This window comes from Brachypodium distachyon, chromosome 3, assembly GCF_000005505.3.
Source record: "Brachypodium distachyon strain Bd21 chromosome 3, Brachypodium_distachyon_v3.0, whole genome shotgun sequence".
NCBI lineage: Eukaryota > Viridiplantae > Streptophyta > Magnoliopsida > Poales > Poaceae > Brachypodium > Brachypodium distachyon.
In genome coordinates, this window is record NC_016133.3 from 36,295,968 (window position 1) to 36,318,164 (window position 22,197).

The 22,197-nt window shown below is 43.7% G+C and overlaps 3 protein-coding genes across 7 annotated transcripts; all 3 read right to left on the reverse strand.

The window, feature by feature from the left end:
* Positions 1 to 9,600: 9,600 nt before the first annotated feature.
* Positions 9,601 to 11,447, reverse strand: LOC100835554 (armadillo repeat-containing protein 7). Of its 2 annotated transcripts, none has more exons than XM_003574330.4 (6): positions 11,234 to 11,447; positions 11,088 to 11,124; positions 10,551 to 10,624; positions 10,346 to 10,439; positions 10,138 to 10,220; positions 9,601 to 10,019 (listed from the first exon to the last, which is right to left on the reverse strand). In XM_003574330.4, the coding sequence occupies exons 1-6, from the start codon at positions 11,303 to 11,305 to the stop codon at positions 9,849 to 9,851; spliced, it is 531 nt and encodes a 176-aa protein (XP_003574378.1). In that variant the 5' UTR covers positions 11,306 to 11,447; the 3' UTR covers positions 9,601 to 9,848. The 2 variants fall into 2 exon arrangements, with proteins under 2 accessions (XP_003574378.1, XP_024318105.1); XM_024462337.1 differs by lacking the exon at positions 11,234 to 11,447 and adding an exon at positions 10,727 to 10,943 and having other exon boundaries at positions 11,088 to 11,103.
* Positions 11,448 to 12,211: 764 nt separating this feature from the next.
* LOC100846420 (armadillo repeat-containing protein 7-like) lies at positions 12,212 to 18,639 on the reverse strand. 4 transcript variants are annotated; one of them, XM_024462340.1, is made up of 8 exons: positions 18,355 to 18,639; positions 17,378 to 17,569; positions 16,526 to 16,619; positions 16,318 to 16,400; positions 14,239 to 14,293; positions 13,921 to 13,974; positions 13,759 to 13,823; positions 12,212 to 13,658 (listed from the first exon to the last, which is right to left on the reverse strand). In XM_024462340.1, the coding sequence occupies exons 2-8, from the start codon at positions 17,447 to 17,449 to the stop codon at positions 13,533 to 13,535; spliced, it is 549 nt and encodes a 182-aa protein (XP_024318108.1). In that variant the 5' UTR covers positions 17,450 to 17,569; positions 18,355 to 18,639; the 3' UTR covers positions 12,212 to 13,532. The 4 variants fall into 4 exon arrangements, 3 of the variants coding, with proteins under 3 accessions (XP_024318108.1, XP_024318106.1, XP_024318107.1); XR_002965590.1 differs by adding exons at positions 14,486 to 15,880; positions 17,255 to 17,291 and having other exon boundaries at positions 13,583 to 13,658; positions 13,759 to 13,974; positions 17,378 to 18,639; XM_024462338.1 differs by having other exon boundaries at positions 17,378 to 18,639.
* Positions 18,640 to 19,108: 469 nt separating this feature from the next.
* LOC112271903 (zinc finger CCCH domain-containing protein 1-like) lies at positions 19,109 to 20,668 on the reverse strand. The gene is made up of 2 exons (XM_024462136.1): positions 19,567 to 20,668; positions 19,109 to 19,469 (listed from the first exon to the last, which is right to left on the reverse strand). The coding sequence occupies exons 1-2, from the start codon at positions 19,856 to 19,858 to the stop codon at positions 19,252 to 19,254; spliced, it is 510 nt and encodes a 169-aa protein (XP_024317904.1). The 5' UTR covers positions 19,859 to 20,668; the 3' UTR covers positions 19,109 to 19,251.
* Positions 20,669 to 22,197: the final 1,529 nt, after the last annotated feature.

Consider the following 22,197-nt stretch of genomic DNA (forward strand, 5'->3'; position numbering starts at 1 on the left):
AAATTATTAGTCACAAAAAAGACCAAATTTATCAAAAAAAAATGCATATCCATCTAGACGTTTATTTGAGAACAACGCTGTTTATTTTTTTTAATAATTTAACGAAGTATATATAGTTGACTGAACAAGCTGAAATAAACACGAGTGACAAAGAACCTAGATAGAACTTTAAGTTACACCAAAGACCTTTGAGTTAAACATCTCTAGCTCTGACATATGCATCATGGTATTCCTACAAATCTTTGATGATCATCAAACCGTAGATGAGAAAACCGCTACATAAGCTGCACTAACCTCGCAGGTATAAAAAAGTATGAACCGTGCGTCCTGGTAGGTGAGAACTAAGATTGAACAACATAGTGGGACGCATCCCTCACATGACCACGTATCAAACAATTGCTTCAACAACTAATCTACATATGAAGAGGACAAAAATAAGAAAGTATGGGCCACATATAGATGTTGTCGATTGCATTATGGGAAGTGCTAGCTTTGGTGTAGGGCCGGGGCTAGAGCTATTGGTCTGGTTGTTTCTGTGCTCCGATTGTGCTTGAGTCTGGGGTTTTATGTATATGTATATTCGCTTTCAGGGTATCCATTTCCATCTTGACCATCAACCGTAGATAATTTTCCCAGGTACGAAACCTAATATTCATATCTTAAACTTCCACTCTTGATCGAGCTATATTCGATCTGATAATCCTGGACATGTGATAGAGAAAATACCTAATTACATTAAGTTTCTGGAACGTGTCCGCATGTGCTATCCAACTCTCTTTCGATTGTTCCACCATGAACCAAATCCATCTCCGACCTTGTCCCCTATTCGACATCCATTGCCTTCTGGGGGAGATCGAGACTGCGCGGCGGAGGGTGCGGAGTTGGTGTGAAAGTTGGCGGGATAGTAGGAGGAGGATCAGGAGAATTCAGGTCGAGGTTCTGAAAGGTCTCGCCATCTCTGCCACTGATGGGTGAGCAGGTGGTGTTCCTGGCATCCTAGTGGTGGAAAGCCTATATATGCTGCATGGGCAAGGAATTGATCAGTGGTGAAGACAATCCTAATGATGTAATATTAAGGGGGATTTAAGCTCTGATGTGGTGTCATCAGAGTCATCTAATAAAAAACAATATAATTTACCATATTTCAAAAACTTTGCTCGTGGTTTATTTGGAGTTGATCGAATTTAAACTTTTATTGGATATTATTTGAAGAATTTGAATGGATTCCTTTATTTGGAGTATAAAATATTTTGAGAACTAAAACCTATTCAACTTGAATCATTATATCTATTCTATCTTGCCTACAGATCATAAATCATAAGAAACTAAAATCCCTAAAACACTATTATCAAAACCAATTTCCCCTCTCTTTTTTTCTGACCAGGAAAATAGCAGGAGAGGTTCCTACTGCATTTTGTATTAAAAATAAAGAAGAGTTACAGTTACATATGTACAGCTCCTGAGAGAAAGTAGAGGATCAGGGCACCTCAAAAGAAAAAATTACAGTGAAGCTAAAATGCACTTAAGCTAAGTCTTTTGTGAGTCCTTTACTAATCTGTATTGTAGAACTTCAAAATCTGCTTTCAGCCTTTCCTGCCAGGAGGTTTTGGTGGGGGTGGTACCCACAAATATTGCTGAATTTCTTTCCATCCATATCCAATTTCCCCTCTCTTTCAAATCTCCTAATATCTTTCATAAATTAAAATAAAAGGCAAGACCAATCCAACTAATTTTAAGGAGATACAAGGTGGATCTTATTTACAATATATAGTTCTCATTTCTGACAAAATATTAAATATTTTAACTAATAATTTTCCAGCTTTTACAAAATTACCAAAACAATGTTTTATCATTTTATGCAAGGTTTTTGCTTAAGAAAATTCCCAGAAGATTCCCTTAGCATATTCTAACCATTTATGACATCTCTATAAAATAAAGTTTTTCCAACTTTAGTTAAATATTTCAGAGCATTTTCAAATTGAATATGCAGCCACATTTGTATTTTCAATTGTTTTTCAAGCATTTTGAATACAGAAAAAAAACATGGAACCACCTCCGTTTGGACCAGCTCAATACCCTGAATCCAAATATGTATGAAGCCGCCCAATATACAAAATTTGAGCAAATGGACAAATTAAGAATTTCTGGCTGTTTGACAAATGTGACCAAATTCAATCCTCTATTCATCAAAAAGATCTGAAATTTTGCACCTAGAATTCTGCACTATGTTCCCCAACAGAAAACCAACTGTCAAAGGTATTCTTAGACAAAATCATTTTTCTGTTTAATATTCTGGAGAAGAGTTCCAATAGTTCTAGCAATGTGGGTGTGAACTTGGTGGGGGATCAAAATAGGGTTGAGACTCGATTGGTGTGGAGGGTAGAGCCATCAAATGACCCAGTTAGAAAATTATAAGAAGCTTCTCCTGATAATACACCACAGTATATGAGCTAGGAGCTAGATCAGGAAAATAGAGAGGATAGTAACTGGACAATAGTACCCTAGGACAAGGGTTTTTCCTTTCTAATGGCTCGTATCTTTTGGAATATCTGAGGGATTTCTATTGTAGGCAGAAACAATGCATTTTAGATCAAATTGCTGGTTTAGAAGTAAATTATATACAACAAACAAAAAACAAGTCCTTGTCTGATATAGTTTTTTTTAAATGCAGCAGGAAATCAAAATTTCTCATGGAACTATTTATCTTCTATTAGCATTGTTTGTGGCATCCTTGCAGGGTTTAACCTAGATATTTATGACCTCTCACATTGGAATGAAACCTTTTATGTTTCTTTACCCAGAAGACCTTTTATTCATATCTTAAACTTCCACTCTAGATCGAGCTATATATATTCGATCTGATAATCCTGAACATGTGATAGAGAAAATACCTAATTACATTAAGTTTCTGGAACGTGTCCGCATGTGCTATCCAACTCTCTTTCGATTGTTACACCACGAAGCAAACCCATCTCCGACCTTGTCCCCTATTCGACATCCATTGCCTTCTGGGGAGGAGATCGAGACTGCTCGGCAGAGGGTGCGGAGTTGGTGTGACAGTTGGCGGGATAGTAGGAGGAGATGAGGAGAATTCAGGTCAATGTTCTGAAAGGTCTAGCCATCTCTGCCACTGATGGGGGAGCAGGTGGTGTTCCTGGCATCCTAGTGGTTGAAAGCCTATATATATATAGCCCTGAGAGTATATACTCTGTAATACATTCGTATATATATATAGGTGGTGAAGATAATCCTAATGATGTAATTAATATTAAGGGGGATTGAAGCTCTGATGTAGTGTCATCAGAGTCATCTAATAAAAATAATATAATTTACCATATTTCAAAAACCTTTCTCATGGTTTATTTGGAGTTGATCGAATTTAAAATTTTATTGGATTTTATTTGAAGAATTTGAATGGATTGCTTTATTTGGAGTATAAAATATTTTGAGAACTAAAACCTATTCAACTTGACTCATTATATCTCTTCTACCTTGCCTAGAGATCATAAATCATAAGAAACTAAAATCCGTTAAACGCAACTATCAAAACCAATTACCCCTCTCTTTTTTTTCTGACCGGGAAAATAGCAAGAGAGGCTCCTACTGCATTTTGTATTAAAAATAAAAAAGAGTTACAGTTACATATGTACAGCTCCTGAGAGAAAGTAGAGGCTCAGGGCCACTGGCGGAGCATCATGGAGGCCAACATGGGCTGCAGCCCCCCCTTCCAAGTTGCAAATTTTCTTTTACTATGTATGCTTAACGTGCATCAGCACAATTTATCTATCAAGGTAGACATGCTTTCAGTTGGACATAGATATATTCCATCTTATTCATGGGTTAAATCGTCGTGAAATCGTAGGAAATGTGCACGAGAATCTACCTCCGCGGCCTAGCTCTCTTCAATCAGCGATGTGCTGCCCAGCTCTCTTAATTATCGAGCTGCATAACCGGCCACAAAAACAAGACTCAACCACAATAACCAACAGATCGAACATGTTGCGTTAGATCACGAGGTCGACTATAATTTAATGAATTTTGGTCTCACATTCTTTTCAGGAATCGCTTATCTCTACCATTTTAGTTAATTACACACAAAATTGTATATTTTACATTATTGTCCTATAATTCAGAAAACCTGCCCTAATTTATATAGTATTCTATGCATGTTAATGTTTAAATACTCCGTGATATATGTATGTATTTTTTCTCATTTCCCTCTTTTCTAAACCTTGTTTTTTTCGAAAAGGGGTTGAAGCCCCCGCCTCTGCATCAATCGATGCACACAGCCATTTTTTCTAAACCATGTCAAATACCATGTAAATCGATGAAACTGAGCATCTAAGATTGTATGAATCCAACTAAAATTTCACGAGGTACTCTGCAAAGTCAAATATCTTTTAATAAAAAAATCTTGCATATGATTGTTTATATGAAATCAGCCCCTCCTTGGCTTTCTGTCACGCTCCGCCACTGCTCAGCGCACCTCAAAAGAAAAAATTACAGTGAAGCTGAAATGCACTTAAGCTGAGTCTTTTGTGAGTCCTTTACTAATCTGAATGTAGAACTTCCAAATCCGCTTTCAGCCTTTCCTGCCAGGAGGTTTTGGTGGGGGTGGTACCCACAAATATTGCTGAATTTCTTTCCTTCCAGATCCAATTTCCCCTCTCTTTCAAATCTCCTAATATCTTTCATAAATTAAAATAAAAGGCAAGACCAATCCAACTAATTTTAAGGACACACAAGGTGGATCTTAATATATAGTTCTCATTTCTGACAAAATATTAAATATTTTAACTAATTATTTTCCAGCTTTTACAAAATTACCAAAACAATGTTTTATCATTTATGCAAGGTTTTTGCTTAAGACAATTCCGAGAAGATTCCCTTAGCATATTCTAACCATTTATTACGTCTCTATAAAATAAAAAAAATTCAACTTTAGTTAAATATTTCAGAGCACTTTCAAATTGAATATTCGGCCAGATTTGTATTTTCAATTGTTTTCAAGTATTTTAAATACAGAAAAAACATGGGACCACCTCCATTTGAACCAGCTCAATACCCTGAATCCAAATATGAAGCCCTCCGGTACAAAATTGGAACAAATGGACAAAATTCGAATTTCTGGCTGTTTGACAACAATGTGCCAAATTCAATTCTCTATTCATCAAAAAGATCTGAAACTTTGCACCTAGAATTCTGCACTATGTTCCCCAACAGAAAACCAACTGTTAAAGGTATTCTTAGACAAAATCATTTTTCTGTCTAATATTCTGAAGAAGTTCCAATAGTTCTAGCAATGTGGGTGTGATCAAAATAGGGTTGAGACTCGATGGGTCTGGAGGTAGAGCCATCAAATGACCCAGTTAAAAAATTATAAGAAGCTTCTCCTGATCATACACCACAGTATACGAGCTAGTTATAGTAATATAGGAGCTAGATCAGGAAAATAGAGAGGATAGTAACTGGACAATGGTATCTATTCAAACGGGCAAAGCACCCTAGGACAAGGGTTTTTTCTTTCTAATGGCTCGTATCTTTTGGAATATCTGAGGGATTTCTAGGCAGAAACAACGCATTTTAGATCAAATTGCTGGTTTAGAAGTAAACTATATACAACAAACAAAAAACAAGTCTTTCTCTGATATAGTTTTTTTTCTTAAATGCACTAGGAAATCAAAATTTCTCATGGAACTGTTTTTCTATTAGCATTGTTTATGGCATTTGCAGGGGTTAACCTAGATATTTATGACCTCTCACATTGAAATGAAACCTTTTATGTTTCTTTACCCAGAAGACCTTTTATTTTATTTTTTGGAAAAACAAAAAAAGTCATACTCCCTCCGTCCAACAAAAGATGTTTCAAGTTTGTCAAAATTTGGATATATCTAGACATGACTTAGTGTATAGATGCATTCAAATTTAGTCAAAGTTGAGACATCCTTTGTTGGACGGAGGGAATATTAGATTTTCAAAAAAGTTGTTTTTTCCATGTAAATATAATTGTATTTTACTTACCTACAAATTTTCATCAAAAGAATTTAATTTTTTATCTGTGTAAAAATCACAAATTTGTAGATTTCAAATAGATCCACACTCTACAATTCTAGACCGATCTAAAAATTTAAGATTTTTGCACAGAGGATAAAACAATGTATATTTTGACGAAAATGTACATGTATTTGGAATACATCTATACTTACACTGGAAGAAATATTTTTTTCCCGAAGTTTTAAAATATGATATATATTTTTAATAAAGGGCTCCCTGTGGCCTAGGAGCCCAAAGTTCTTGTCGGCCTTTCTCAGTTGGATGTTAAGGATTTCTCGATCCCAACTCACGTTTACCCTTGTAAACTCCATCAAATACATCCCACTTATTTCAATGGTGTAGTGTGAGTGGGGGGGAGGGGGTGGTGAGGGGACGGGGGTGGACAAGAGCCAAGCCGAGCCCGGCTTGGACCGAGTTTGCCACTAACAGGCCGAGTCGGCTCGGTCGGGAGTCTTATGTAATCCCACTTGGATCCTAGCCAAACAAAAAAAGGTCTGGCCCGAGCTTAACAAATGACCCTTGTCGCGGCAAGGCTTCGACGGGTAGCCGTCCATGGCCGAAAGAGTAAAGTTGGCCTGGTCATGGCGGAGCATTTTGGATTCGAGCCCAAAATGTCAGGCGCTGACAATGCCAACTCTCCGACCAGGGCTTGGTTGCTTGGAGTGGCGGCGGCTTGAAGAGGAGCACAGGAGAGTGCTGGAGTGTGCCTATATGTTGTTGTGGTTCGGCCTTTTTCATAGATTCGGTAGAGGTCTGAGTGGCGGCTTAGGAGCACGCAACCTCCACTGGTTGTGCCCCAGAACTTATGTGTTTTCTAAGTCTTGACAGAAGGTTTCATTGGCCGTCGTCGCCGAGCAGCGCTTGGCTCGATCACCCGCCGCCGAGGACAACCCATTCTGTGAGCTAGGGCCGGACGGCTCCCTGGAGGTCTTGACGGGCTGCCTTTGGAATCTCTGAGGCGCCAAAGGCGTCGATCATCGGGAGGAGGAGCGCTTGGTTGAGGAATGAGACTCCCACGCTTCGCCACGTGGAGTGGGAGCCCGAGAGCCCCGAACCAACGCCAACACCACCCTCTTCCCTCCTCGGCAATAGATGACACCGATCATTCGTCAATGACAAGGAGGAAATAGCGCGCCCGGCCGGGTATGCCCGCCGCGGGCCTGTAGCCACCGCCCTCTGTGAGTGCCAACCCTCCACCAGCGCCCAAAGCAACCGCCCGGCACCGCCAAGAAGGCTAGATTCAGTTTCGAGAATTTTTGTCCTCGGCGCTCGGGCTTCCATGAGGTTTTCAACACTGCCTGGCCAACCCGATTGCATGGATTCAATCAAAATGGTAATGTAGCAGGAGCTCATCCTACGTCTCGACATGTGCATGAGAAGAGAAACCTCTAGGTCAACGAATGCTATACCCCACAGAAATTGAAGGTATTTGGTCTCGCTGCAATCACGTCGGTCCTTGACACCATGGAGTCACGCATGCAGTCAGCACCCTCCCTTGGCTCATGCTGGACGGCGATTAAAGAGAGATTTTACGGTACCCCTATACTGCCATGGGTGGGAAAGCGTATACAAATCTCGACCGTCGATTTGGTAAGGATATAGGATAGACATTTAGAATTAATGATAAAAATTCCTTTTTATTCAGGAATAGTAAGTTCTAATGGGCTGGCTGAAGCCCATTTGCTGGCCCTTTTCTCATCTCACTCTCATCGATCGCTTGACTCGCCGCCGGACCCAGCCGTTCGTGGATCTCACCCCGGCCGTCGGAATCAGCCACTCGTCCACCTCGCCCCGGCTGCCGGAATCAGCCTTTCATCGACCTCGACCAAGCTGTCATCGACTTCATCCCGGCCGTCGGCGTCAGCCGCTCCTCTATCTCGCCAGCAAGCCACGCACGAGCCATTGTCTCTACCTGGCTGGCAGTCTCCGTCATCAGAGTCATCCTAGTCGTTCCCTGTTGAATCGATTGTTGTGTGTTAATTAGTCTTTTTTCTTAAAGAGGTTGTGTTTTAATTAGTCAGCAGTTTTTGGGTCTCATGCTTCCTCCGACCAACTTTGGTTTCTACCTCCGGACTTCGACTATAGGCTATTTTTTTTTCAAATAATACAAATTATTTAATCATTTTTTAAAATAATACGTATTTTTCAGAATTTTCAAAAATAATATGCCATCGGCCTGGGCTAGGCTGATTTGCTCCAAGCCGAAGCCGATTAGTTCCAGTTGGTCTGGGTGAAGCTGATTAGTTCCACTTGGCCTGGGCGAAGCTGATTAGTTCCAGTTGGTGTCGCACAAGCCGATTGGAACTAATTAGCTTCCCCAAGCTACTTAGTTGCATGATCAATGCATGTTTAAATGGATGTAACTTGTGTTTCTTCCGCAAACCCAACAATTCGATTGAAATTAAGGCACGACTGAAATTAAGAGAGCAAATTAACAGAAGCTGGTTACAGAATCGAGGCACACGATTGGACTGAAATTAAGGTTCGAATTAAGTCACGATTGAACTATTTGCTCTCTTAATTTTCAATTAGGTGCCTTAGTTCGGTTAGTGGAGGTTCATGCACATTGCGCCACCTCAGGTTCCAACTCTTCCAGCAAGTCATAGTCAGACAATTGAACGGGTTGTCCCAAATATTTTACTAGAAGCGGAAGGCAAACTATTTAATACTCCTGCTTGCTAACATTTCAATCTGCCCTGTCTGTCTCTCCTTCATAATCTGTTACCGTGAAACTGTCGGATCTTAATATATTTATAGACTATAGTAGAAGTAGCTAGCAAGTAGTACTACGTATGCAGGATTACAAACACCGACGTGACATATATATTCTAGCTCGTGCAATTCAAACTCGATGGGGGTAATTTGAGATGGGGTAAATTTGTAGAAATTCCACGAAGAGATCCACTAAATGGAGAGTAAAGTGCATCACAAAAATGAAAGCTATGGGCGAAAAATGGAATTTACTCTAAAAAGAAAAGGAATCCTAGTCAGTAAAGCCCGGGATTGGACTTTGGAGAACGATGTGAGATCAGTAGACCGGAGCTCAGGGATGTGCATTGGTCAATGTATCGATGAACTCTGTTACAAATCCTACACGTTTTCTTCCTCTGACCCACCCTGGCTTCATAGCTTCTTCCTCTCCCAATATCTACTGACTATATCCATCAAGGTCCCATGAGAGCAGTGCAGAATGAGAGTGTTCTGCTACTTCGTAATGAAGTATGGACAGCATAGGGATGCAAACGGGATCCCGCGAAAGTCCTTCTTCTACTACAATTTTCAAATCTCCTATTCAAATTTTGAGCAAAACTTTGAATAGAAGATTTGAAAAATGAACTAGAAGCGGGACTTTCGCGGGATCCTGTTTGCATCCCTAAGACAGTCTAATTGCAAGGTTAACAAGCAAATTGACCAAGGACGTGAACATTAAAAAGAAATATGACAGGGATAGCTCAAGAATGAAATCCTCTTTCAGCACGTCAGCTCTTGTTAATGTTCATATTCTTGTCTGTTTGAAGCAGAAAAAATGTATTCAGGAACATGGAATTAGCAAAGAAGCATTTTATCCTCCTTTGTTTTACTGCCAAATCACAACGAACTGCAGTACATAGTTCACAGTTGTTTGAAAAAATGACACGATGCTGACGCTGATGAAGTTACTGAATTTTAAAGAGGTTTAGAGGTTGTATACAAAACATGTCACTACTGTTTATTATTGCGGTTGGATGAACGGCTACAGAAGTGGTAATTCCTACATAGCTTCTCCTCTCTACCTCTGCAATTCTGAACAGAGGTCACGGGTTGACGTGTTTGTCCAGGAATGTGTTTGCCAGATTGTTGAAGCTGCTATTAACTGCTCCAACTGTAGCATAGTCTCCTATCACCCTAAGTACATCAGGTCGCAGAATCTCTTTCTTTGTTGAAGGGTTGCATAAGTAATACAAAGCTCCAAGCGCGTAATTCACCTGTTATGCAATCAACCAAACGGAAATGTTGGTGTATGTTGATGTGTGAATATATACAGGTACATAGGGACTAAGATTAACTGCTACGATTGATGCTCCTTGCTTCAAAAATACTCACAGTATTCCTTACTGGACTAGATAAGCATTGTACTACCAACGGGATTCCACCACATTGAGTAATGACTGAAGCATTTGCTGGATCTGCATGCACCAAACAAAATAACATAGCCTGGTCAAAAAATCATGTTCGATATAAAAATAAAAAGAGCAAGTCATTTGTGTTGTTAATTCACATTTAACAAGAAAACATAGAATTCAAGGCTCACCGACACAGGAATTACATATTCCACCAATGCCGAACTCAATAAGCCTTTCATTCGGCTCTGTAATGCAGTCCAAGAACAACTCCAGAATATTTAGCTGCTCAGAGAAATATCGACTTAGTAAAAGGAAAGCTAACCCGCAACAGTGCTCACAGAAAATCTGCAATGCATCAACTGCCATAAATGAAAGGCACATGGAATCATCAACCTGACGCATAAAGGCGTAGTTATATGGGTCATATGCGAAATTTGCCAAGTTTGCAACTATCTTCTCTTTGGACTCTGAAGCAAAAGGAAAAATGATGAATTTGGTGAGTACATAATAACACTGAAGATGTGGTCTCTAACCCAAACGATGCAGCTATTTGCATGCTGTTTACAAACCTATTGAGTATGATAACTTCTGAACCTTTTCTGTGATATCTAAAGTACAAAACATCACCAGCCAACCTATCTGTCAACCTTACTCTCCCTTTGTTATTTTGGCTATCCTTCCCTTGATGCCCATTGGAACTTTTCCTTTGGATCCAATACAATGTTTCTTTACGCCGCAGTGAGCAGCAAATCCACCTTGCAGGCAGAAATCCCCTGATCACAATTTCTACCATAATTTTCATTTAATCAGCTACCATCTTCGCCCTCCACCCCCAAACGAACACACAGACGATTCTGATAGAAATACATACAGAAATTTGGCTCTAACGCAAGCATCTGACAGAAAAACCAAGCACCGGACAGATTTTACCTTCATCCGTGGAGTCCTGGAACTGGGACACAAGGTCCTGTTCACGAACCCGCGACAAAGTATAAGATTAGCAGCTAGAAGAATCGCAGGAGCAAATCGAGAGACGCAGAGCAATCCCTAACCAAGCATGGGAGAAGGAGGCGGACCTGAAGGTACTGGTTTCTCGGGGTGCCGCCGCGGCCGGTGCGCTCAACCTGGCGCTGCGCGTTCGTGAACATCTCCTCTCCGCGCCTACCGCTCCAAACCGCCTCAGGCCTCCACGGCCGCTTGCCGTCGCCGGCGGCAATTCCTCACGCTCGTCGCTCCGGCCAATACACCTGACTGCCGCTACATAGGCCGGCGATGTTTTGGGCCTATTTCCAAATGGGCTAGTGTTGACTATTCATTCTCCTTTGTTCATTGCTCCAAAAATAAAATTCTCCAGATGGGCTAGTGTTAACTATAAGTACGACAAGTCTGGACCGACACAGGTTTTTTTTTAGGGGACCTGGACCGGCACAGGTATGCGGGCTGCGGGGCAACGGAGGAATCTGTGTCGCTGCCAACCCAATCCTCAAGCCCAGGACCAACCCGAACCGCCAAGCCCAGGATCAATCACTTAGAACAAACATGTTAGGTTAGGGCAACTCTAGCGAGGCGATCCAAACGGACCGCTTTTTGCGATCGCTTTGATCCTTTTGGATCGCGGACCGGACAGAAAAATGCCACACTCCGAACTTTCTCCGTTTGGGTCGGGTTGTCCTTTCAGTGAGGCGACCCATTTCACACAAAAAAAGAAAAGAAAAACGACATACAAAAGATCGCCATTTCATATATAGTAGGTGAAACTACTTACATATATATTACATATATAGATGAAACTACTACTAGATAATATTAAAAATACTATAATAATAAAAACTAATATGTCATCTACTCGGAAACCGAATCCAAGTTGATTACCTTGTGCTCCGGTGTCCAGGCCTCCATGTCGTCGTCCGACCATGGAGATCAGTCCTCCGCCACCTCCTCCTCCTCCATCACATGCGGCTGCGGCAGCCGCGGTGGGGCGTCCTAATCGTCACGGAGCTGGGAGACGTACAATGCCGCCCCCAGGCCAAGCCAGTGGCCTAGCTCCTCCCGGTCGGACTCGGCCAATGCTGCCGCTAGCATGGCCTCCTCCTCTGCTGACACAACCTCCTCCTCGGGTTCGTCCTCCTGCTTGACGACTACGGCTGCTGGTGCCAACAGCGGAGGCGGCAGGGGCACGCCGCGGTGGACTAGGACGGCGGTGAAGAAGGAGCGACGACGCATGCCATGCTCCGTCTTGAACAACTCATCCTAGTAGGGCCAGTCCTCCGCGGACGCCGTGTCATTGCGGAGGTCAACGGGGAGCTCGGAGTGGCAACGCCTGATCTCAACCTGGCGGGCGCTGCCGCTCGCCGGGACAGGGGGCACAGGAACCCGCTCAGGTTCAACTGTCACCCGTGCCAATAACCCTGTGGTCCCAGTAGTGTGCACGTCGACGTAGGTGCGGCCTCCTGCTACCTCCTTGCCGGCATGAGGTGGAAGGGCGTCGCCGCCAACCGCCAGTTGTGCGCCACCGATGACGAGCCTGCCTCGCGGTCATGCTTGCCTGCCGGCCACAGCTTCTTCGACACCATTGTTGCAGCCGGTGGTCGGTGGAGCTCCCCAGCTAGGGTTTTGGGTTGGACGGCGAAGTAGGCAAGCGGGGCGGTGCGGATGGGGACGAAATGGTCCCCATTTGATATGACCGGGACGGGGGATTGAGGGTCGGAATGCGAAAGGGTTTGACCAGAGGCGGACCGAGCGGCGCTCCGTTTCTCGGTCCGTGGGGACACAAATCCGACACAAATTTGCGCCCGGAATGCGTCTACACGGACTGAAAAGCGGACGCGAGTGCAATGGATCGCCCTGTTGGGGACGCGTTTTCTCTGTTTACGCCCGAACGGACAGGTCGGGCACATTTGGGTCGGGCCGCTTGAGTTGCCCTTACTCTCCGTTTTCCAAGTTTGGATATCTATCCACCGAAGCTACTTCTCCTTTACAACCACTGTACTTGGTAAATAAAAGTGACTACCTAGCTTTGTACCCTAGATCATCAACGTGTAAAGCCACACCTACTTGTCTACCACCTCCGCTTTCCTCTCTACATATACCTGACATCTGATATCCTGAAATGGGTGAGTGATATAACCCGGGCAATGAAGTAAACAAAGCTAGCTACATGCTATTTTCTTATCTTTCGTAGAGTTTTCATCTCTTTTCACCTGAGTCACGCATCGGGCATACCAGAATTGCTATCCAGGAGTGTAGCCATACCTTGGGATCGACTTGGGTTGGGAGCGAGCGGCATCGGGGAAAATAAGAGCGAATTGAACTTTTTATCTCTTAGTAGGCTAAACCTGACACCAATTACTTCGTCCAAATTTAATGGCATTTCTTCTATATATGTCTGCCATTGTTTAGCAGAGATTGTGCCGTATAATGCGTCTCCGTGATATGCCGGAGTCCACCCTGTCCTGCCCGCCTCCCCCCACCATATAATGAGTCTGACCTGCATCTACTGCCCTGGTTTCAGGAGGAAGAATGGCCATAAGAATGCAAGAGCTAGTAGGATAGCTGCATTTTTTTTTACCGGAATAGGATAGCTGAATTGGAAGCTCCTTACCACATCTGAGGCAACATCAGATACATCAAAAGTATCAGTAGTCGCAGGATGCACATGCACTACCACTGTCAAATCCACATATCAACATAAGTCTTCATAGTTAGAAGCTTGCTAAAATAAGAACTGGAAATTCCTAAGTATCCACTATAATTTCTTCCCCACTTTGATCGGAGGCAACAGCAGATGCGCCAAGAGGGGGAGCTGAAGTCCCAGTTGCTGTAAAAGGAATGAATATTCTGTTAGCTGTTAGGCATAAAAGAACTAAGAATGCTTCTGCTGTTTATTTTATTTTATTTTATGAAAATTCGTTGATGTTTGTTGTGACATTACAATTTGAAGGTGCACCCATGGTGGACAAAGTGGAAAAAGGCATTCACATATCAATAAAATACCTCGTTTTTAGAATGTTCAAAGATATATTCAAGGGAAAATATGTTAGGGTATCCAACTAATTATATAAGAGACCTGTGAATTTACTACCTGTTTCTTGTGCACCAATCATGGTGGGTTCACGGTCCTCCCTTCCCTCATATACCTGGGAAAATACAGTATGAGATAAATATTACAACCCCACAGATCTGAGGGTGGAAAAGAGGATGGACACTTTAACTCTGAAACAAGGGCAGTAGGAAATAAAATGGTATTCACATATCAACCCTACAGATATGTGTGAATAATAGTAATAGTAAGACACAATTTGGTTCCATGACATCTCGGGTGACTTTACCCAGCTCCTGTCTATAACGGTATCATCATCATTTCCTGCATCAGCAATAGCGGGTGCATGATGCACTGGAGCTCTTTTTGACTCCTCCAAACCATACTGGATTTTAATGCACCCATTAGCCAGGACATTAAACTTATTAACTAGAGCAGCAAAAACAGCTTCTCCCTCTACAGCCTGGGAAAGATAAAATATGACACAAAATATTACAACCCTTCATATTTCAGATGAAGAATAATAGTGGCAACAATATAAGATTTAAGATTGGTTCTGTATTTTTTGAATCACACAAATCATCAAAGATCTTTTACTTGGTTGCTACTACAAACATAGACTCACTGTGTTTTCATATCTCCGGCATAAGCTATGAGGTGATGAATTAATGCTCTCTTTGTTGTCCGATTCAAGAGAATCATCCACCTGAAAATAAAAAAGAGAGCGAATTCCATTTTTTACCCTCAAATTTTATTTTTTGACAACTTTGACCCCATTTAGTGAGATTTCTGTTTTCTTGACACCCATTTAGTTAAACTTGTGCCACCAATGACCCCAGTTTTGCACAAATTCCTTCCGTCCTAACAGGTCAAGGTGGAGTCGGGCCAAGCTCGCCACCAGCACGGTGGGAAGGAGCTGACGATTGACGAAGAGCATGAATGAGTTGGCCGTGAGCACCACCGCCCACACCACCAGCACGAACACCGCGAAGGCCGCCCGCGACGCGCCGAGGCCCGCCAGGAAGTACAGCGGGAGGAGTAGAGCAGCGGCGACACCATGGTACTCCACCACCTGCGGCTTGAGTACTCGGTGGGCTGGCGAGTTGAGAGTCGTGAGACTAAGCTCGAGCTGGAGTACTCCATCAAAGTAGTCGATCCTGAGATCGCAGGGGATCTGCCGAGGGTGCTCGAGCTGGAGGATGGCCCGGACGGTGGCTGGGTCGGGTCGACCTTGGACAGTAACACGAACATGCAGCAGTTTGCGCCGATGTCCTCCTCCATGCGCTGCTCCACGGGGCAGTCGTGCAGGGCAAAAATACTATTAACACAAGACAACGGTGCTGATGAACTCACTGAGTTTTCACAGGTTTTAAAATTTTCAGAATTATGTCATTTCTGTTATTACAGTGCTTGGATAAACGGCTACAAGATGGTAATTCATGTACATCATCTCCTCTCTTGTCTCTAGCAGATGATGTGCTACAAGCCTAGTCCTTTGTGGTTCTGAACAAGGTCACGTGTAGACGTGCTTGTCCAGGAAACGCATTTGCCATATTACTGAAGCTGCTGTTAACGGCTCCAGCCGCAGAATAGTCTCTTATCACCCTAAGTACGTCCGGTTTCAGAATCTCTTTTCTGTCGAAGGGTTGCATAAGTAGTACAAGCCTCCAAGTGCATAATTCACCTGTTTCGCAATCAACCAAATGAAAATGTTGGTGCATGTTGATGTGTCAAACTGTGAGTATATAGTCACATCGACACTAAAATGTACTCCCTCCGATCCATATTACTTGTCTCAGATTTGCCCAAATATGGATGTATCTATATCTAAAAAGTGTCTAGATACATGTAATATTTCAACAACTAATATGGATCGGAGGGAGTAATGAACAATTGAAGATAATAAATGGAATAGAAAGAGAGGCGACTGAGAGCATACTGGCAAAAAAACAAAAACAATTTTATCTCCTCTCCTTCTCTAGCCCTAGTACCCGAAGTACCCACCAGACAATCAAGAGAAAATTACTCACATAGGAAGAGGCCAATCAGAAAAATCTACTCTTCAAAACAAATGAGATCTATCCTGTTATGATTGTGTTTCATAGCTTCACACATACTCACAGTATTCTTAACTGGGCTAGATAAGCATTGCACAACCAATGGGATCCCACCACATTGAGTAATGACTGAAGCGTTTGCTGGATCTGCATGTAAGAAAACAAAATAAGATGACTGCATCGATATGTTAAATAAGGACACAAAGAATAAGTGGTTTGTATGGTTCACATTAAACAAGAAATCGTAGAAGTCAAGGCATCAGATTACTCACCAGCACATGAATTACATATTCCACCAACACCAAACTCAACAAGCCATTCATTTGGCTCCGTAATGCAGTCCAAGAACAACTCGAGAATATTCAGCTGAGAGAACAGAATACACCGTCTTATTGAACAGGAAAGCTAATCCAGAGCAGCACTCAAAGAAAATGTGCAACACATTAATTATCCAAAGTAAAAGGCAAGTGAAATCATAAACCTGACGCATAAAGGCATAGTTATAAGGATCATAAGCAAAATTTGCCACGTTTGCAACTATCCTCTCTTTGGACTATGAAACAAAAAGAAACTGATGAATTTGGTGAGAACACTGAAGCTGTGGTGTCTCACTGACACAATGCAGCTATCGTCATCTATTTTAGAAACCTATTACCTATGATACTTTCAAAACCTGATATGTGCTTATCTAAAACCGAAAACATCACTAGCATACGTTATTTTCGACATCTTTTCCTTGGTACCCTTAGGAACCTCACTATGTCGTTTTCCTTTGGGTCCAATACATTGTTTCCTTAAACCGCAGTGAGCAGCAAATTCACATTGCAGGCAGCACAATCTGCTGACTACTATTTCTACCACAAATCCAATCTGAGATCATCTACTACTTTCAGCACCCCCTAAACTAATACACACAGAAACATGGCTCTAATGCGAGCTTCAGAAGGGAGATCTGATGATATGCCCCGCATAAGAGATGACCAAATAGAGGACAGATTTACCTTCGTCTCTGGGGTCCTGGAACTGGGTCACGAGGTCCTGATGACGATCTCATGGTTATAAGAATCACAAGAGAAATCGAGAGATTCTGGCCAATCCAAAAACAAGCAAGCGAGGAGGCAAACCTGAAGGTACTGCTCTCGCAGGGTGCCGCCGCGGCCGGTGCGCTCAACCTGGAGCTGAGCGTTCGTGAACATATCGTCACTGCACCTCCTCCTCCTGTGAGCACGAGCGCTCGCCGTCGCTGGTGATGAATTCTCACACTTTTTGTTTTCAGAGAAAAGACTTCTCACACTCGTCTCTCGGTGCTCCAGACCCTGCATTTTAGTTTAATTTGTTTTGGTATATACTATTTTCTGGTAAATACAATATAGAATCAAAACACTGGTTCAGTTTTGATAGATACCAAACTATTTTTACTAAGGCATCGGTATATACCAAACTAACCAAAGTTGGCCTGATTTAAAAAAATAAGGAGACAACAGTTAACTTTTGTTTGCACATTTGATGACTGGATATCTTCATATCGATCAGCAAGCATCTGTGAACAATATAACATGACCTCCATTTGCATACCATAACAGCAACGAAATAACTAGCATTCAGTTTTCTGTGGTCTGTATAGCAAATATGCATGACATGATGACACATTGAGACACACAGGACACAAGCATAGCTAGTGGCTACAGCAGAATAATAATAGAAAGTGATCCACCAGCATTACAAGTTCCGTGTACAAATTAGTAACGGTCAAGCGGAGCCAGGAATTACTCACGTCCCGGGCCAAAAAAAGATTGGAGCAAAAAATTTCCCTGATAATAATTTGAACACAATATTCAGTCGTTCAATTACTAAGGTAATACATAGCAAAAGACAACATGTGTTATAATAGATGAAACAAAAAATTACTGAAGAAGAATCATCAATTCATTTGATTTGTACACAACTCATCACATAATTCATTTGTACACTAATCAACTATAGCTGTAAACTAAATAAGAGGAATAGCATTCAAGGAACAGAAAATTGGGGGAGAGGACTGAGGACAGTGGGCAGAGGAGCAAAGTTGCAGGCTTGCAGTCACAGAGGAGAGGAGAGTCACCGATTGGCGTTTGGATACTGGGAGTCGACGAGTCGGGGAGCCAGGGAGGAAGGGACGACGTTCGGCGACGCCGGAAGGCAGGGCGTGGAGTCGGTGGCGGCCGGAATAGCTGCCACGGGCGGGCGGAGGGCACCGACCGCGTCTGGCTAGGCGAAGCGGGGGAGCCCCAGGAGGCTGCAAGGTTACGACGGAGGCGGCGTTCTGCGGTGGACGGGAACGGCGGCAACCTCTCTCTCGAGTCTCGGACGGTCAGACCAGCTCTGCACTGGGCTGAGCCGCTGAGGTGGGCTGCGTCCCGGGCCGAGGCCCAAATCTTAAATGTTAAGACTAGATGCTAAAAAAAATTTGACGACCCAAGCAATGGCCTGGGTAGCCTGGGCCCACCACCTGCAAAGGTGCACAACGTGGTCACGACAGTCAGCGCCAGAACGGTACCCAATCGTAGTCACATCAACGACTCAGGCCGTGGCACCTGTAGCTTTATTGGGCCGTGGGCACAGTGGCGGTGGAGGCAAGGCAGGGCCTACGCCGTGGGAGGCCAGGAAGGAAGGGGATCAGACTAGGCCGAACGCGCCCCTCAGAAAAAAAGGGGGGGCCGAACGCTCGACGGCGGAGCTGGGTGCACAGTACGACGATGAAGTGTGTTACGATAGCAAGACCCACCGAGACAAAACTAGACGTAGAAAACAAAACAAAAACACCAAGAAGATAATGTTTCGTATAACATGGAGACAACGACACACGTTTCTGCCGCACGGATTACATAGAATACATGCACAAATAGCACAACAATGGTAAACGCAGAGCAACCATAACAAATGGCGGTATTATTCATCTGCTAGAAAAAATGACGGTGATAAATGTAGATAACTAGAGCATGACAAGCGAGTACTGTGCTCAGGACTCCTCCGGCCAGTCACCATAGATGCCGCTGGTCTTCTTCCAGCTCAGACGCTCTAGGTTGCTGACCTTGGCACCACCCTCCTCCTCCCGAGGCATCTGACGGGGAATATCGCGCATGCGCGGTGCAGGAACCGGCGGGAAGGCCCTCCCCGGAGCAGCCCGAGCCAGCGGGATCTCGCTCCTCATCTCCCAAGGATTGCGAATTGCCAAGCCTAAATAGAACGAGGAGACAAACAAAGACATCATTTGTGAGATCCCCGATGTCATCGGGCATGAGAGAGTGTGATTTATCTAATAGCGGGAGCGTACCTTCTGCAAATCCATGGGTGGCGAGTGATGGGCGACGGAGCTCAGTGCTGCCGTGAGCAAAAGTGCACCTGTCCCCGTACATGCAGTGCCCATTGATCTCGAATTTCACACAAAGCTTTGTTTTGTAGTAGATCTTCGTTGGCGGCTGGCCCAGCCGCTCCGGCGACCCAACCAGCGTGATTGCCTCGGATGGCTGCGGCGGCGGCTGTGGCAGGCACCGAAGCGGCCTCCCGCCGGACTGCTCTAAGACGTGCTTCGGCGTCAAATCCAAGGCGTTGTTTTCCCTCTCCATGGGAAAAGAGAAACCTTGTCTACTTGCCTTGGGGCGGTCGGTCGAGGGTAGGGTAGGATGGGAAAAGTGGAGGTAAGGGAGAAGTATTTATACGCATCCCTCCATGTTGAGTTTTAATTTGGCTGGCTGACATTCCGTATTTGCGCCGTTTGTTTCCTTCGCTTCCTCCAGCTTGAGTTTTAATTTGGTCAGCTGGCAATCCACATTTATGTCGTCTTTTTTCTTCAGCTTATTCCAGGTTGAGTTTTAATTTAGGCAGCTGGCATTCCTCATTGTGTCGTCTGTTTCCTTCCGCTTTCTCCACGTGGCCGGCTTGCATTCCGCATTTGCGTTGTTCGTTTCCTCCCGCTTCCTCCATGTTGAATTTTAATTTGACAGGCTAGCATTCCGCCTTTGCGCCGTTAGTTTCCTTCCGCTTCCTCCAGGCTGAATTTTAATTTGACAGGCCGGCATTCCGCATTTGCGTCGTTCATTTCCTTCTGCTTCCTCCAATTTGAGTTTGGGTTTGGCCAGCTGGCATTCCGTATTTGTGACCTTCCATCCCTTCCACTTCCTCTGGTTTGAGTTTTAATTTGGCCGACTGGCATTCCGCTTTTGCGTCGTCCGTTCCTACCGTTTCCTCCAAGTTGAGTTTTAATTTATCTGGCTGGCATTCCACATTTGCGTCGTATGTTTCCTTCCGCTTCCTCCAGGATGACTTCTAATTTGACAGGCTGGCATTCCGCATTTGCGACGTTCTTTTCCTTCTGCTTCCTCCAATTTGAGTTTTAATTTGGCCGGCTGGCATTCCACATTTGCATCGTCCGTTTCCTTCCGCTTCCTCCAGGTTGAATTTTAATTTGACAGACTGGCATTCCGCATTTGCGTCGTTCGTTTCCTTCTGCTTCCTCCAATTTGAGTTTTAGTTTGCCCGGCTGGCATTCCGCTTTTGCGTTGTCCGTTCTTTCCACTTCCTTCGGGTTGAGTTTTAATTTGTCCGGATGGCATTCCACACATGCGTTGTCCGTTTCCTTCCGCTTCCACCTCCGTGTTGAATTTTAATTTGACAGGCTGGCATTCCGCATTTGCGCTGTTCGTTTCCTTCTGCTTCCTCCAGGTTGAGTTTTAATTTGGCCGGCCGGCATTTTGCATTTGCGTCGTCCGTTCTTCCGCTTTTCTCCAGGTTGAGTCTTAATTTTGGCCGACTGTCATTCCGCATTTGCGACATCCTTTCATTCTGCTTCCTCCAGGTTGAGTTTTAATTTGGCCGGCTGGTATTCCCCCTTTTGCTTCGTCCAGGTTGAGTTTCAATTTGGTCAGCTGGTCTGTTTCCTTCCGCTTCCTCCAGGTTGTGTTTTATTTTGGCCGCTGCATTTACGTCGTCTGTTCCTTCCTCTTTCTCCAGGAGTTTTTGTTTGGCCGGCTAGCATTACAAATATGCGTCATCCATGTCCTTCCGCTTCCTCCACATGTTGAGTTTTAATTTGGTCGGCTGGTATTTCGCATTTGCGCCGTCTTTTTTTTCTGCTTCCTCCAGGTTGAGTTCTAATTTGGGTGTCTTGCCTCATGTGCGACTTCCATTTCCGTCCTTGATGTTGAGTTTTATTTTGGCTGGCTAGCATTCCACATTTTTTTAGGCAATTGTACCGTACCACACATTTCTTTCAGTTTCCTCCAGGTTGATTTTAATTTGCCCGGCTAGCATTCCTACACCATTCTGGTTTAGAAGGCCAATGCATGTTCTTAGGTCATCAATTTGATCAACTAGATATGTATTATATTGCACAAAATGTATCACTAGATTAGTCATCAAATGAACTAACTTATATCTCGCCAGTTAAGTAGGTGACCTAGGAATACGCGGAAGCCTTATATATCCGAACGGAGAGTATAACGGAGAGCGAGTATAACACTGGAGACCAAGGCAGCGGAGGTTCCCCGGCTGCAGTGACCAAGAAACGCCGCACCTCTATGCTTGGGCCGGGAACTCTGAAGGTGGGGGAGCACAAGCTACAGGTGCAGCCTGACGGCACGCTGAACTTCAATTTCAGGCAGCTGTGCATCCGATGCTCTGCCCCCTACTGGCATCAGAAACTTAGACTGTCAAAATGTTGCAATATTTTGCTTTCTCCAGCTTTTGTTTGGTGGCTCTGTAGAATGAAGTCAGTTTCAATTTGGTTGTAACCGGGAGCTTTAACTGAACATGTTGTTTCGTTTCTGATGAAATGGAACAGGGCAGTGATGCCTTTTATCTAAAAAAAAACTCTACACACTCGGAAGAAACACTTGGTATACCATTTGTGGCGTATACTAACTCAGGTTTTATTGGTCAAATCGTAGCCCGGAGTAACCAACTGCAA

Bases quoted from the DNA above. Each gene is read 5' to 3' on its own strand.
- LOC100835554 (XM_003574330.4), bottom strand. From the start codon at position 11,305: ATGTTCACGAACGCGCAGCGCCAGGTTGAGCGCACCGGCCGCGGCGGC. The intron at 10,221-10,345 runs GTGAGCCTTGAA...TGGTGCATGCAG, and splicing joins AATATGTAATTCCTGTGTCG to ATCCAGCAAATGCTTCAGTC. The intron at 10,020-10,137 runs GTGAGTATTTTT...ATTGCATAACAG, and splicing joins CTAGTCCAGTAAGGAATACT to GTGAATTACGCGCTTGGAGC.
- LOC100846420 (XM_024462338.1), bottom strand. From the start codon at position 17,575: ATGCAGGGTCTGGAGCACCGAGAGACGAGTGTGAGAAGTCTTTTCTCT. The intron at 14,294-16,317 runs GTGAGTATGTGT...GTATTTTCCCAG, and splicing joins CTAGCCCAGTTAAGAATACT to GTATATGAGGGAAGGGAGGA. The intron at 13,659-13,758 runs GTAAGGAGCTTC...TCCTGAAACCAG, and splicing joins CTGATGTTGCCTCAGATGTG to GGCAGTAGATGCAGGTCAGA.
- LOC112271903 (XM_024462136.1), bottom strand. From the start codon at position 19,858: ATGGAGAGGGAAAACAACGCCTTGGATTTGACGCCGAAGCACGTCTTA. The intron at 19,470-19,566 runs GTACGCTCCCGC...CGTTCTATTTAG, and splicing joins CACCCATGGATTTGCAGAAG to GCTTGGCAATTCGCAATCCT.